Here is a 15,555-nt window from a genome sequence, read left to right on the forward strand (position 1 = left end):
TACTCCTTGTTTGAAGATCTTATGAGTTTCAAACCCAACCTCACTCTACGACAACTTTGCCTATTGTCCCCCCAAATCAAGCATCAGACTATTACATTTCTGAATCGCCTCCCAGGAGGTCGACACAAGGGATCTACTCCAAGTGGGCCACCACCAGAGACATTACCGGCTCAGCATGGGTCTATACCAGACCACTTCTCTGCCTACGCTGCCCTCACTTGTGAACAAAGTCCCAAGCTCACCGTGGAGATCCATGGAGTGGAGCTGAAGGACGTCTTCCTCGGTGGTGGGGCGGCTGTGAACATTATGCCAAAAGGTACACTCCAGAAACTAGGGTTGAAGTTGACAAGTGATGTTCACTTTCAGGTACGCATGGCTGATCAACGCAGAGTAAAACCAATGGGTGCAGTCAAAGGTGTTCACATGAAGATTGGCGGAGTAACTTTTCTCTCCAATTTTGTTGTCCTTGATATGACCGAAAATGAACAAACTTACCCTCTACTTCTTGGTCGGCCATGGTTGCGGTCTTCAAAAGCCATTCAGGATTGGTCAACTTATGAAGTTCGATTGCCCCTGGGATCGACATCCCTCGAAATAGATATGGTCACAGGGCAGGCAAGGCACATACCAATAGAACTAGGAGAGGAGGATTTTGAAGAACAAGCCGGAGTCGAAGAGGAGCATTGGGCCTGTGGGGACTGGCCCAGGGGTGGTGACCAAGGTATCAATGAGGAGACAAACCTAGAAGGATTTGAAAGTTTGACCTACTTGTTGGATCGGGCTGATCAAGAAGACGAGGAGGCTGTCATTTTGGATTGGATTGGAGCCCTGGGCTCATTAGTGGTCAACATGGTGGAACTATGCCAACAAGAAGATCAAGAAGAACAGCTACTTGCAGTATCAGAAATCCACCCAGAACGACAGGGTCTGGCTGAACTAGTTTACGAAAGGATGCCCTTTGGACTTTGCAATAGTCCACACATGTATAAGAGAATGGCCACTAGGGGTACTACAGTGGACACCACAGATCGTACTGAGGACAATGATGGTACTGTAGTAAACATTGAGGATCGTCCAGTGGCCGACATGGAGGACATTGGTCAAAATGATGCTGACAATACTATAGGATACAATGAAGGATCTACTAGGGACGAGGCTAGTAGGGCACAACCCACCAATGGTACTTCAGAGTACAATCATGGTATTACAGTGCATAACCATGGTACTACGGTGTACAACCATGGTGCTGCTAAGTGCAATGATGGTGATAGAGAAAACAGGAACACTAATGAAGACAAGACTGATGATGATAGTGATTTAGACGAAAGTGACATAGACATTGCTGAACTTGAGGAGAATCACCACCAACAGCTTTAGGTCTTGGGCGGACCCAGGGTGCATACCGGATACAAAGATGAGGACATGGCCGATCTCACTTTGCTTGACCTTTTCTTATCAGAAGCCGACCACCCCTCAATTCAAGACCGGAACCGTCCGGAAACCACTTATGAGGTGGAAGGCTTACCTTACCGGGGCATGCTGAAACAGTCACCGAGGCATCGAAGGCACACAGCATCTGCAACATCTACTGATTCTACATCTCAGTCAATGCCCTAGAACCCCCCAGTTACTTACCCCTCATCTTGGTTGAGAGAAGTGGAGGGGGACTTTCCCCTTGAAGATACTCCAGCACATACAGGACTGAGAATGGGTGAACCAAGTACCTCAACATCCCAATGCATTGCCCCTGTTGATGAGGCACGGAACTGGCGGTATCTCAACATTGGAAGTGAGGACCAACCCAGGCATTTGAAATTAGCCACTTGGGTCTGGGAACATGACTATCTTCTAGCTGCAGTCACCGACCTTTTTAAAGAATTTGTGGATGTCTTTGCCTGGTCCTACAAGGATTTGAAGGGGGTGCCCGCTGATTTCATGGAGCATAGCATCGACTTATATCCCGATGCAGACCCTGTGATTAAAGGTCCATACCGCATGAATCCCAACTACGGCAAGGCAGTCCAAACAGATATACAGAAAATGGAGCAAGCAGGATTAATCTACCCAGTGGATTACTCCGATTGGGTCAGTGGAATTGTCATTGTACCCAAAAGAGAGACCGGCAAACTTAGAATATGTGTTGACTATCGGAGTTTGAATGCTGCAACACGACGTGATAGGTTCCCTCTTCCCTTCACAGATAGAGTGTTGGAGACAGTGGCAGGACATGCTTTATACTCATTCATGGATGGATATAGCGGGTACAACCAAGTTCGAGTGAAAGAACAGGATCAGCCCAAGACTACCTTTGTCACTCAATGGGGAACATACGCCTACCGAATGATGCCCTTTGGACTATGTAATGCCCCGGCAACCTTTCAACGACTTGTAACCAAACTCTTTCAAGAGAATATCGGCAAGTTTCTTGAGGTGTTTCTAGATGACTTCTCTGTTTTTAATGGTAAATCGGCCTCCCATGTTGATCCGGCCATACAAAATGATCATCTACATAAGTTGAGATGGGTCTTTGATAAGTGCAGAGAAGTGCGCTTGTGTTTGAACCCTGACAAATGTTTCTTTCTCGCACTCCGAGGTGTTCTCCTTGGTCATATTGTTTCTGCTGAGGGCATGACCACGGATCCCGCAAAGGTAGAGGTGATCATCTCATTGCCCATCCCTCGTACACCCAAAGAGGTGAAGTCCTTCTTAGGGCATGTAGGATATTACCGAAGGTTCATACGTTTCTATGCCGACATTGCTATTGCACTGACAGAACTCCTACATCAAGACCGATCGTTTGTCTTGGCCACCCCACAACAACTAGCCTTTGATGATCTGAAGCATCGCCTCGTGAAGGCCCCCATCCTCAGGCAGCCTGATTGGGATGTAATTTTTCATGTCCATGTGGATGCTAGTGGGTGGGCAGTAGGTGCTATACTGGCTCAACCTAACCAGGATACTAAGATTGATTTGCCCATCTACTTCGCGAGTCGACAACTCAATGGAGCAGAACGCAATTACAGTACCACAGAAAGGGAGGGCCTCGGCATGGTTTATGCCATGACCAAGTATCATCACTACCTCTTGGGCAACAAGTTTGTGATCATCACTGATCATCAAGCTCTTAAGTATTTATTGAATATGCCTACTCTTGGTGGCCGGATAAGCAGATGGATTCTTCTCTTTCAAGAATTTGAATTTGACATTGTGGTGAGGGCTGGGAGACTACATCAACCTGCAGACCACTTGTCTAGGTTACATTCCGGGGAACCAGCCAGTGGTATCACCGATGACTTACCCGATGCGGGCTTGTTCGGAATAACAGAACTACCTGATGAATGCCTATTTGCGGTGGACTGCTTTCCACTATGGTATGCCAGCATCGTACACCTCTTGTCTACAGGTGGCTTTCCTCCAGGATTAACTCCAACAGAGAAATGCAAACGGATCCTTCAAGCTGCTCCTTTTAAGCTGATTGCAGGTCAATTGTACAAGCTTGGGAAGGATCAGATCTTGAGACGGTGTGTGCTTCCACATGAGACACAATCCATTCTTAAAGAGGCACATGCTGGCATAGGTGGAGGGCATATGGCCTCAGATGCTACTGCTCGTAAGATCATGCGAGCAGGGTTTTGGTGGCCCAAGCTCTTCCACGACTGCCATGTTCATTTGACCAGATGTGATTCATGTCAACGAGCGGGCCCCAAGCCTACGAGGCGTGAGTACCTCCCTCTCAAACCATTCACTCCGGTGCCTCCCTTCTATCGCTGGGGATTGGATTTCATTGGACCCATCTCTCCTGCCACACGCCGAGGGAACAAGTATGCTCTGCTTGCCACCGACTATGGAACCAAATGGGTCGAAGCCAAGGCAGTCAAGAACTGTACAGCCCAGGTAGTAGCCACATTTCTATATGACCAGATCATCTCTCGGTTTGGTTGTCCTGTTGAGTTGATAAGTGATAGAGGGTCTCACTTCCTAAATGACACCATTGCTGCACTAGTTCACCTGCTTCAAATAGTTCACAAATTTTCATCTCCCTATTACCCACGTGCCAATGGTCTAGCTGAGAGCTCAAATCGCACAATGTGCGGGATCGTGCATCGACTTTGCCTAAATTCTCTAGCCGATTGGGATGACGTACTTCCAGCTGCTTTATTCGCCTATCGAACGGCTTACAAGGCGAGTACTGGGTATTCACCCTTCGAGCTGGTCTATGGACTGGAGGCCGTTATGCCTTATGAATTTCATCTTGACACTCACAGGATTCTTGCAGACAAAAATGACAACCTTGAAGCCTGCACAATGGAACGCTTGTGGGATTTGGAAGCACTGGCAGAGCATCGACGTGAAGCAGTTTTCGCTCAAGAAGTTTGGCAGAAGCGACAAAAAGCTTGGCATGACCGGAACCTCAGAAAAAGGAATTTCAAAGTCGGAGATTTAGTACTCTTGTATTCCAGTAAGTTTCTCAAACACAAACCTAAGTTTGTGAGTGGTTGGACAGGTCCATTTCTCATTGCCAAGCTTATCCCAAGTGGCGGAGTCTACTTGGCCACTTTAAAAGGCAGACTTCTACCTGCCCCGGTGAATGGGTCACGCATCAAGAGGTACCATGATCAATGAGAAAACACCTCCTAATCCTTCTCCTTCCTGGTGACATCTTCTCTCTCTGAGTGAGGGCCACTTTCTCTTTCTACAAGGGTCCTCCTCTCTGCCCCTAGTGCCACTTTCTCTCTCTACATGGCTCCTCCTCTCTCCCCTTGGTGCCAAATTTTCTCTCTAAATGGGTCCTTCTCTTTCCACCCGAGTGTCACTTTCTCTCTCTAAGTGAGCCCTCCATTTTTCACCCCGAGCCACTTTTTCTCTCTAAGTGTGACCACCTTTTTTCATCCCGTGCCACTATCTCTCTCTAAATGACCACCCTTAAAATGCGGTTTCCTTTTTCACTCTGTGTTACTTTCTCTCTCTAACTACGGCCTCCCCTTTTCATCATGTTTTACAAACTCCTTCTCCTTCTACCTTCTCTCCAACTCCTACCTCTCTCTTACAAAAACCTTCTCTCTCCACCCTATGTCCAACTCCTACCTCTCTCTTACAAAAACCTTCTCTTTCCACCCTCTATCCAACTCCTACCTCTCTCTTACAAAAACCTTCTCTTTCCACCCTATGTCCAACTCCTACCTCTCTCTTACAAAAACCTTCTCTTTCCACCCTTTATCCAACTCCTACCTCTCTGTTACAAAACCCTTCTCTTTCCACCCTATGTCCAACTCCTACCTCTCTCTTACAAAAACCTTCTCTTTCCACCCTCTGTCCAACTCCTACCTCTCTCTTACAAAAACCTTCTCTTTCCACCCTTTGTCCAACTCCAACCGCTCTCTTACAAAAACCTTCTCTTTCCACCCTCTGTCCAACTCCTACCTCTCTCTTACAAAAACCTTCTCTCTCCACCCTATGTCCAACTCCTACCTCTCTCTTACAAAAACCTTCTCTTTCCACCCTCTGTCCAACTCCTACCTCTCTCTTACAAAACCCTTCTCTCTCCACCCTATGTCCAACTCCTACCTCTCTCTTACAAAAACCTTCTCTTTCCACCCTCTGTCCAACTCCTACCTCTCTCTTACAAAACCCTTCTCTTTCCACCCTATGTCCAACACTCTTACCTCTCTCTTACAAAAACCTTCTCTTTCCACCCTCTGTCCAACTCCTACCTCTCTCTTACAAAAACCTTCTCTTTCCACCCTCTGTCCAACTCCTACCTCTCTCTTACAAACACTTTCTCTTTCCACCCTTTGAACAGCCCCCCCCTCTTCCCCCTTTACCACCACCCTTCCCCCCCTTCCCCTCTCCTGCACACCAGCCCCCCTCTCCCCCTTTACCCACCACTCTCCCCCCCCCCTCCTCCTCTCCTGCACAACAGCCCCCCCTCTCCCCCCTTTACCACCACCCTCCCCCCCCCTCCTCCTCTCCTGCACAACAGCCCCCCCTCTTCCCCCTTTACCACCACCCTTTCCCCCCTCCCCCTCTCCTGCACACCAGCCCCCCTCTCCCCCTTTACCCACCGCTCTCCCCCCCCCCTCCTCCTCTCCTGCACAACAGCCCCCCCCTCTCCCCCCTTTACCACCACCCTCCCCCCCCCCTCCTCTCCTGCACACCAGCCCCCCCCTCTCCCCCTTTACCCCCCTCCCTTCCCCTCTCCTCTGTCCTACGCCACAGCCCCCCCCCCTCTCCCCCTTTACCCACCACCTGTCCCCCCCTCTCCTCTTCTACGCCACAGCCCCCTCTCTCCCCCTTTATCCCCCTCCCTTCCCCTCTCCTCTCTCCTACGCCACAGCCCCCCCCCCTCTCCCCCTTTACCCACCACCGGTTCCCCCCCTCTCCTCTTCTGCGCCATAGCCTCCCTCTCCCCCTTTAACCCCCCTCCCTGCCCCTCTCCTCTCTCCTACGCCATAGCCTCTCCCCCTCTCTTGCGCTCAACCCTCTCCCCCTTTAACCCCCCCTCCCTGCCCCTCTCCTCCCTCCTACGCCATAGCCTCTCCCCCTCTCTTGCGCTCAACCCTCTCCCCCTTTAACCCCCCCTCCCTGCCCCTCTCCTCTCTCCTACGCCATAGCCTCTCCCCCTCTCTTGCGCTCAACCCTCTCCCCCTTTAACCCCCCCTCCCTGCCCCTCTCCTCTCTCCTACGCCATAGCCTCTCCCCCTCTCTTGCGCTCAACCCTCTCCCCCTTTTACCCCTCCTCCCTTCCCCTCTCCTCTCTCCTACGCCATATCCCCCTCCCTCTCTCCTACGCCATATCCCCCTCCCCCTCTCCTGCGCTACAGCCCTTCCCCCCTCTCCTGCCCTACAGCCCCCTCCCCCTCTCCTGCACTACAGCCCCCTCTCCTCTCTCCTACGCCATATCCCCCTCTCCCTCTCCTGCGCTACAGCCCTTCCCCCCTCTCCTGCCCTACAGCCCCCTCCCCCTCTCCTGCACTACAGCCCCCTCTCCTCTCTCCTACGCCATATCCCCCTCTCCCTCTCCTGCGCTACAGCCCTTCCCCCCTCTCCTGCGTTACAGCCCCCTCCCCCTCTCCTGCGCTACAGCGCCCTCCCCCTCTCCTGCGCTACAGGCCCCTCCTCCCCCTCTCCTACGCAACAGTCCCCTCCCCCTCTCCTGCGCAACAGGCTTTCCCTCCTCTTCCCCTTCCCCCCACCTTTCCCCTCTCCCCCTCTCCTGCGCAACAGTCCCCTCCCCCTCTCTTGCGCAACAGCCCCTCCCCGCTCTCCCTTTACCCACCACCCTGCCCCTCCCCCTCTCTCCTGCGCAGCCCCCTCTCTCTGCCTACGTCCCCCTCTCTGGAGCAACTCTCCCCCCTTCTCCTCCCTGCACCCTCTGCATCACCTCCCCTCCTAGCTCCAGCCCCCCTCCTCCCCCCTAATCTACATCCGTCCTTTTACTCTCCCTCTCCACCGACACCCCTTCCTCACTCTTTTCCTCTCCATCGAAGCATGGGCCTGCACTGGTGGCTCTGCTAAGGAATCCTTTCGTAGCAGATTCCGGGTTTAACCTCGACATCAACACCTCCTCCTCCCTCCTTGCCTCTCCAGACCTCGACATCGACACCCCCTCCGTACTCTTTCCCTCTCCATACGACGCCATCGTTCATGCCTACCCGTGCCTCTCGCCACAAGTACAAACCCAGATTACCCCGCGATACTTTATTCGTTGACTTCCATCGGGCTCGAGCAGGCCACACGACAGGATCGGGACCATCTTCCATGGCATCACTTGGCAAACGCACCACTGATGACCTGGGTGCCGGGTCTACACCACAAAGCACTTCGAAACGACCTCGAGCAGTTGCAGATTCACCTCCCTCCGACAGGATCACTACAATATCGGATGAGGAGCTATCCCCCTTTTTGAGTTCCTCTGATTCAGATCATGGAGGCTCTGACTATCTGCCCCCCACAGGTACAATCAAAACACCATCCAAGGCATCCAGTGGGCACAGTGGTCACGATAACAGTGGCGATGATTTGGCCCCACAAAGTACGGCTTGTGATCTTCCACCCCCAGCTTCATCCTCCTCGATCATTCAGGTGGTTTTCAAACCTTTCCTCGATCCCACACTCAAGCTGTCTAGCATCTTGTCACCTGATGAGATAGCCCGCATGTCTCTCGTGGAGTTTGATGATGTCACACTTCCCCAGGTGGACGTCCAAATGTGTACTGCGTTCATTCAGTCTTATGACTTTGCAACAGACACATTCGGATTCTTGAATTCCCGTCACATGTTCACTCCTAGTCTCGTATCCACATATCTCCGTCTTCCCACACTTCCCTTTTTGCCACCTCACACTGGCTCACCCACATTCCTGTCCTTCTTGTCTACCTGCAAAACTCATCGCAGAGGACATGAGTGCAAGAAGGTTCTCGAGGGAAACAGCCGAGAGGCGCTTCTAGCGAGGTATTTGTTCACACACTTCTACTCTGCCCCAGGCCACTTCTTCATCACCAAGGCGATCCATTCTGCCTTAGACTCCATCCTCTCGGTCAATCCCTATGATTTCGCCTCACTCTTCTACTCTGCCTTTCGTAACACAGTTCGCAAGCGTCGGGGCACATATACCTGTACTTGTGGGCCCCACCTCACCTTCTTACTTCATCAGTGGAAGGCCAACCCTCCGCCCATTGTCACAGGTCGCCTCCCTTCCACATCTCTCTCCCCTCCTGTCACGCCCTCTTCCACATCGTTCACTGTCACTTCCAGTGTTCCTTCCCCCGGGACTGCCTCTTCTCCTCTTTCGCTCAGAAGGACACCTCGGCGAGCGCCACCTCATGAAGTCTGCACCGGAGCTTCTTCAGCATATTCTGTTACCGGTGCCACAGGGTTACCATCAGTGACATGTCTTGTATCTCCATCAGTCGTGCCCGTGCCAGGACTTGCCTCTCCATCAGTCACACTTGTCCAGGCTTCTCCACTGATCTCCAGACTTTCCATGGGAGGGATTGCACCAGGTACACCTCCTGTTGTACCAGTGACGACGACTGTTGTACCCGGGACTTCCTCGACAAGTGTATTGTTACGCAAGACTGCAGCTGTTTCATCTTCACCCCCTACCACTTTCACCGATGCAGTCATCACCACAGTTCAGGCGACCTCCTCTGACCATGTTTTGGACCAGGTATTGGACCTGAATCTTAGCCTGGGACCCGACTCCCACTCCCATGGGCTTTCTCAGGAGATGTCATCCCAGGGTGTACTTCACATTTCAGCCTTCCCAGGCAGAGACAGGACTAGAGACGGGAGTGGGAGCCCCTCTCGCGGAGATGCTCCATCGGCCACTTCAGCATCAGAGGAGGTATTTAAGGGAGGGATTCTGCCCAAATCTGTGGATTGCCCACCCCTTCATGAAAATGATATGTTCACAGCTTACATAGCTGCTTCATCGGGCCCACCTCTTTCAAATATTTCCCTGGTGGAAAAACAGAATGAAGATTACAGCCAACTACTATCTGTCCTTCACAAAAAACGCTCACCAGTATGTGGGGAAGAGGAGGATCTCACTCAAATCTTCACCATTCCCTTGCAGGACTGCCTCGCACAGAACAAAAAGATCTCCAGGGCCCCGACATGTTTTGTGCACTTGGACAAATTGGCACCTACAAGAAACCTGTCAACCGAGGAAGAGGGAGCTCTTCCTGACATGTTTGAGGAATTGGGGGACGTCATTAATTTGGCGGACAGGATGAATTACAGCGACAGGTATGCGTGGATGAAAAGGTCCCTGCATCTTGCTCAGCGTATCATGGATGACACCTTCACGCAGCTTGGGACAGCGGTCTTCAATTCCATAGGTTATGCTCATAAGCTCCTCTCTCAACAGCAACATTTAAAGTTAGAATTCGAGAGAGATCAGGCAGCCCAGCAGCGCGCCACTAGCGTGACACTTCGACAGCAGGAGGAAAGGTGGCACAAAGAGAAGGACTCAGCAATACATGAGCGTGACATCACTTGGAATATTCAGAAGGCTGCCCTTGAGGATCGCCTCCATAATCACAGGCAGGAATGGGAAGCAGCAATGACATCTTTACGCAGCCAACATGCTGCAGCTCTGGCAACTTTGCATAGCTAGCATGTCACGGAGGTGACCCGACTTCACCAGGAGATTACCAAGTTAAAAGAGTCTTTGTCTTCCTCTGAGATTGCCAAAGAAAAATCAGAATCCAGAGTGGCTGAATTGGAAAAGAAGCGTTCATCCATGGAGGAAGAATTCACAGCTCTTCGGATGCAGTTGGCCACCCTCCAGACTTCCCAGTCCACCTTGCAAGAGCAAAAGAATCATTACTACCGGCGATACCACCGATATAAAGACAAGTATGAAAATCTGAGAAATGTGATGGACACTCTTGAGTGTGAGGAGGAAGCACCCCATCCACAGATACCTATGACTGAGCCAGAGCAAAGGGATGCGCAAAAAGCCACAGAGCCAAATACGAAGGCGGAAGAGGAGAAGGCAGAGGAACAGGCTGCAGCTTTACCACCCTCTGTAATCTCATAGAAGAGTTGATACATGGCTGTTGGTGTTTGGGTTTTTTTTTTTTTTGCACTGTTAGATTTTGCCAAGCTGTTTGGCCCTCACTGTAAATATCAGTGTTTTACCTCAAGATGTACTCAGTTTTTTCTGCAATTTTCCATGCTGTCCCTTGTAATACAGCAGTTTATTTTTCACATCTCCACTTAATACAAATCTTGGATTACTCCCACGGCCAACCACATGGTCTGTACTCTTTCCTTTTCCCACTCCATCACCATATCCATGGTTTGAAAGTTCATCTTTATTTTTCTTTGACGGATTCGTCCAACCTTTCTATTCACCGGGACGGTGAATGATAGTGGCGGGGGAAACTATTACCTTATCACACGACCACCTGTCGACAGGCGTTGACCACCTGTCGACAGGCGTTGACCACATGACGACATCTGTTGACCACATGTTGACCATGTGTCAACACAAGTTAGCCACGCGATCACACGGGTTCATCCAGGAGTACTGTCCGAGGCTGTCAACCACAGGTCGACACAGGTCAACCACAGGTCGACACATGTTAACCACAGGTCGACACATGTTAACCACAGGTCGACACAGGTCAACCACAGGTCAACACAAGTCAACCACAGGTCATCAAGAGCTGTGCACATGGAGAGTGAGCTTAGCACATGGAGCAGTCAGGAGTATTTATATTACACAGTGGTTCGGTGATACAGTGGTGCAGTGGTGCGGTGAACCAGCTCACCTGCACATGGAGAATTTACACCATCGGGCTGGCGAGTCAGGGAGTCAGAAAGTCGCCGAAGCCATCAAGAGGTGCGGTGAACCAGCTCATCTGCACATGGAGAATTTATACCATCAGGCTGGCGAGTCAGGGAGTCAGGAAGTCGCCGAAGCCATCAAGAGAGCCAGCGGCGCAACGGCTATCCTCAACAGCTAAGGAGATAAGAGGATGACCAATGGGAAGAAAGAGGGGAGATTCTCAGCAAAGAAGGGACCCTCCAAGGCGGGGGATGAGGATGAAGGAGAAGGGAGAGAGAAAAGGAGGCATTCGGCATTCGGCACGGGAGCGAAAGGGAGGAGAGTGAGGAGAGATAGAGGCTAGAGCTACGAGCTCGCCAAGGAGCGAATGTGAGAGACTTGTGTGTACCCTTTGTCTACTATGGGGATAGACCTATGTATTCTGGTGATTTGCAACTTGTGTATTCTTGTGACTTGCGACTTGTGACCTGGGGACACGTCCAGTGATATGTACATTGGCCAACTCGGTCACTTTCTCATCTCTCTTGTCTCTTCTGGATATGGGGATTGTTCACCAGTGTAGGATTTTCTTATTTTGCTTATGTTGTGGAGTTCACCGGTGATTGTCACTTAGCATAGTGCACTCGTACGTCGTCGTTCACTGCAGTATAGCATACGACACTCGCACACTACTGCACGGTACGCTCTGCACGATCCATTGCATTAGAGCATTGCACAACTCATGCTTCTCACGCCAGTGGCCTTTGGCCTCCGGTAACACCTCCGGAAGGATAGGAACCCCTCCCCTCAAACAGAGAGGGAGGGTGGGGAGGAGGAAGGGGAGCGGGAGGGTGAGGGGGGAGGGAGAGGGGGCTGGCGAGGAGAGAGGGAGAGGAGTAGAGAGGGAGAGAGGGATAGGGGGCTGGCAAGGGGAGGGAGGGGCAGCGAGGGTGAGGGAGAGGGAGGCAGGGCTGGCTGAGAGAGGAGAGGGGGGGGACAGCAGAGCTCACGGGGAGAGGAGCAGCTCTTCGAGTTTGATGACAAACAATATTTTCATAAATGCATCCCAAAGAAATTGTAATTTATCTCCTATTTTGTCTAGCTCAAAGGTATTTTATGGCTGCAAATTAAGTATATCATATTGTTCTCTGTTTCAATAATGCAGATGTTTCATAGTGGTCACTACGCTGGAGCAGAACTATGCCCCAGGTTCAAAGACGTGGAGTATTGGAAAAAAGTTTTTGGTCCTGTTCTCATTTACCTCAACTCATCACCAGATGAAAGTCCAGTTCCAACATTGTGGGAGGATGCGAAAGAACAGGTGGTCTAATATATTCCTGTGTACTCTTGTTATATATTTCTTTGTGTTATGTGGGCTCAACATGTATGAACGGTCCCATTTGATCGTATAAGAAGGATCCCATATATACTATAAACAAAAAGGACAATGTTTAATGAGCACGAAACTACTGAAACATTCAATAAAATACAACAGAAATGAGAAGATGATGTGGCATTAATGGTTAGAGATACAAAAACTCTGATGTACTATAATAAAAAGCTTCAAAGACTTGGAGATTTATTGCAAATTTTCAACAAGTTTTGGTGAGATATTTTCAGATTGGCAGTTCAACCAAGAATGGAGCTCCTCACCCCAACAAAGTGCTATATAACACACATATATCACCCAGGCAAATAATATCTTGCACACACTACCAATATAGGAAACATTCAAAGCATTAAAAAAACAAGTTAGAAAACTGACTTTTAACGTCAATTTGGAAAATTTTGATTGAGGCAAAGCCAAAATGTTAGAAAGATGTAGAAGCCATAAAACTCTTTGTAGAATGGATGACAGTTCAACAAGTTGAAACCTCAAAAATTTTTTTTTTTTTTTGCGCAAAAAGTAGTGCTAGTTATATTACTTGAAAACGAGAGTACAAGAAGGCCTGAAGGCCAGCGGGCTGTAATCACAAAACGGATTCAGCCCGAGAAGTCAAAAAGCTAAATACAAGCCTCCTAGGGCATAATCATTGGAGAGTGGACAAACAGCCACGGTGGAGGGGCGTAATGCCACTGAAGACTCTGAGTGGAGTGCTGGAAGAATAACTCCCGGTGGTCCCAGTCACGAAGGAAACGTCGTCTCTTTTCCTTCCCTGCCCGGGATTCTCCCTGAATCTGATCCCACTGACCCTTGAGCATGTGAATGATCGTGCTCCAGATATCTGCGAGGGTCTGGGTGGTAGAAGAAGTCTGAGCTCCTACAGTCTGCGCGCATCTGGAAGTCCAGATATGCGACCCTGTGATGCTCCCTATGATCTCCCAAACTGGGTGCCGAGGCGTCGCTCCTGCATTTGTCTCTGTCAAATGCCACGGGAAGCTGTCCATGTATGCCCAAGTGGCCTGCGTGATGAAAAAGACGGGATCCTATCTAGAGAACTCATAGGCCAACTAATGTCCCGGCTCAGTGCTGCACCAACAAACGGCTCCCCAAGTGATCGCTCGGGTGTAGCCCTAGCTAAGATCCCCATGATTCCCTTCCAAACCGTCTGCGCGTGCGAGCAGCTCCAAAGGCAATGCTTCAGGGACTCCTCCTCCTGAAATCTGACAATGCCCCTCCTGCCCCATCTCTCTCAGCCAGCTACCAACTGGAAGCCCCTTGTGTGCCACCATCCAAAGGAAGTAGGAGATCTTCCTCGGACGCCAACTGGCCCAAAGAGTCTTCCAGAAGGTGCAAAGAAAGACCAAGGATATCCCCTGGGCATACCACCTATGTGCCTGTGTGGGTAGCCCACGCTGGAGAGCCCCAAGAGCACGCCGGCCCGTGCGTGTACTGTAAGAAAAGAAGGGGGTAGGGTTCTCTGAGGTCTCCGATGGTTGCCAAAGCCACTCCCCTGGGTCCCACTCCACCTTTGCCAAGGAACGGCCCTCCCATATCCAGAGTCTCCAATCCTGGTCCTGCATAATCAGGGGGTCTATATGCCAAGTCTTCCCTTGCAGCCCTACAATGCGAAGGTGCTGCCACGGAAGCTGGGGGTCGATCACGGCCTCTCTGCTCTGTAGGTGACTGCCATCAGTGATGGAGAAGAAATGTACCGAAGAATCCGAGAAGAGGCCTGCCACCACCAAAGGAATGCCTCGTGGAGTGAACTGTCCTAGCCACCTCTCATCTCCCGGGAAGAGCTGTCCGGTGCCTATGGGAATCCTCCAACATGCAGGGATGGCAGCATCAATCTCCGCTCGCCGTGCCTGGATCCCACGTGCCGTACCTACTGCTGCTACCAGCTCGCCCGGGCTCATCCTACTGTAGACGTCCCTCCAAGAGCGTGCGGGCCCATGCGCCCAGAGCGCCCAAGGGATATGGGATCTCTCTCCAAGCTGACGACCTGTATCATCTGTCACCTGGCTGCTCCAGATCAAGGGCTATCTGTCTGTCTCCTCTCGGCAGCTAGGGGGAACCTGAGAAAGACTGTGTCGCAGCTTCCTCCATACCGAAATGAGGCTATGGAGGAAGGGGGAACGAGGCTGAGTCAGAGGAGCTGAAGTGAAGATCCATCGAATAGAAGGCTGCCAAACACCCCCCCTCTGGGGAGTACACCCACTGAGACCATGCTGTATCAAGAGCTTCCACGTCTGTCCTCCTGGGGTCAGACCGTGGATGACTAGCTTGCCAAGAAGTGCGTGACTCTGCAGCTCTGGATCTATAATGCCAAGGCTGCCCTCTGCCTAGGGAAGAATGACCGTCTACCAGGCGACCCTAGCTCTAGTGGCGCCAGAACCGTCTGAACCAGACCATAGGAAGTTCCGCACCAATCTCCTCAGCTGGGCTACACAAGACCTCGAAAAACACCAGCAAGAGGCCACATACCAAGCAATGGCAAGAAGGACCTGGTTGAGCACAAGGGCCCTGCCTGCCAAGGAAAGCCGAGCCGTGCTCCAGAAAGCAAGCTTCCGTCGTATGGAGGCTAGGACCAGCAAGAACTGCTGAGCCAGTGTGATGTCCAGGCCTACCTGGAATCCCAGGTAACGTGTCGTCTGTTCTCTAGGGATCCAGCGAAACCCCAAGAAAATACCCCACTGTGAGCTGGCTCCCGGATCTGTAAGAAAACCAACTGACTTATGCCAGTTGATTTTCGCCCCAGTCGCAAGGCCAAAAATCTCTAGGGATAGTCTCACTCGCTCCAGTGACTCGACATCATCTTGCACATATAGAGCTGTGTCGTCTGCATACTCGGAGTCCAGCAACTCGGCATCCTCTCGAATAGGGAGACGCATCCC

General features: G+C 51.1%; 1 protein-coding gene across 1 annotated transcript in view; it reads left to right on the forward strand.

Annotated features, from left to right (window-relative positions):
* LOC147885427 (uncharacterized) overlaps window positions 1-15,555 on the forward strand; it is a 382,071-nt gene that overhangs the window by 199,443 nt on the left and 167,073 nt on the right. The window contains exon 9 of the mRNA XM_087396736.1: window positions 12,443-12,598. Within this exon, the coding sequence (XP_087252862.1) occupies window positions 12,443-12,598 (156 nt within the window). The remainder of the gene's footprint in view (window positions 1-12,442; window positions 12,599-15,555) is intronic.

The sequence above is a fragment of the Dipteris shenzhenensis genome, chromosome 25 (assembly GCF_047967505.1).
Source record: "Dipteris shenzhenensis isolate YYH24624 ecotype China chromosome 25, Dip_SZ_1.0, whole genome shotgun sequence".
Taxonomy (NCBI): domain Eukaryota; kingdom Viridiplantae; phylum Streptophyta; class Polypodiopsida; order Gleicheniales; family Dipteridaceae; genus Dipteris; species Dipteris shenzhenensis.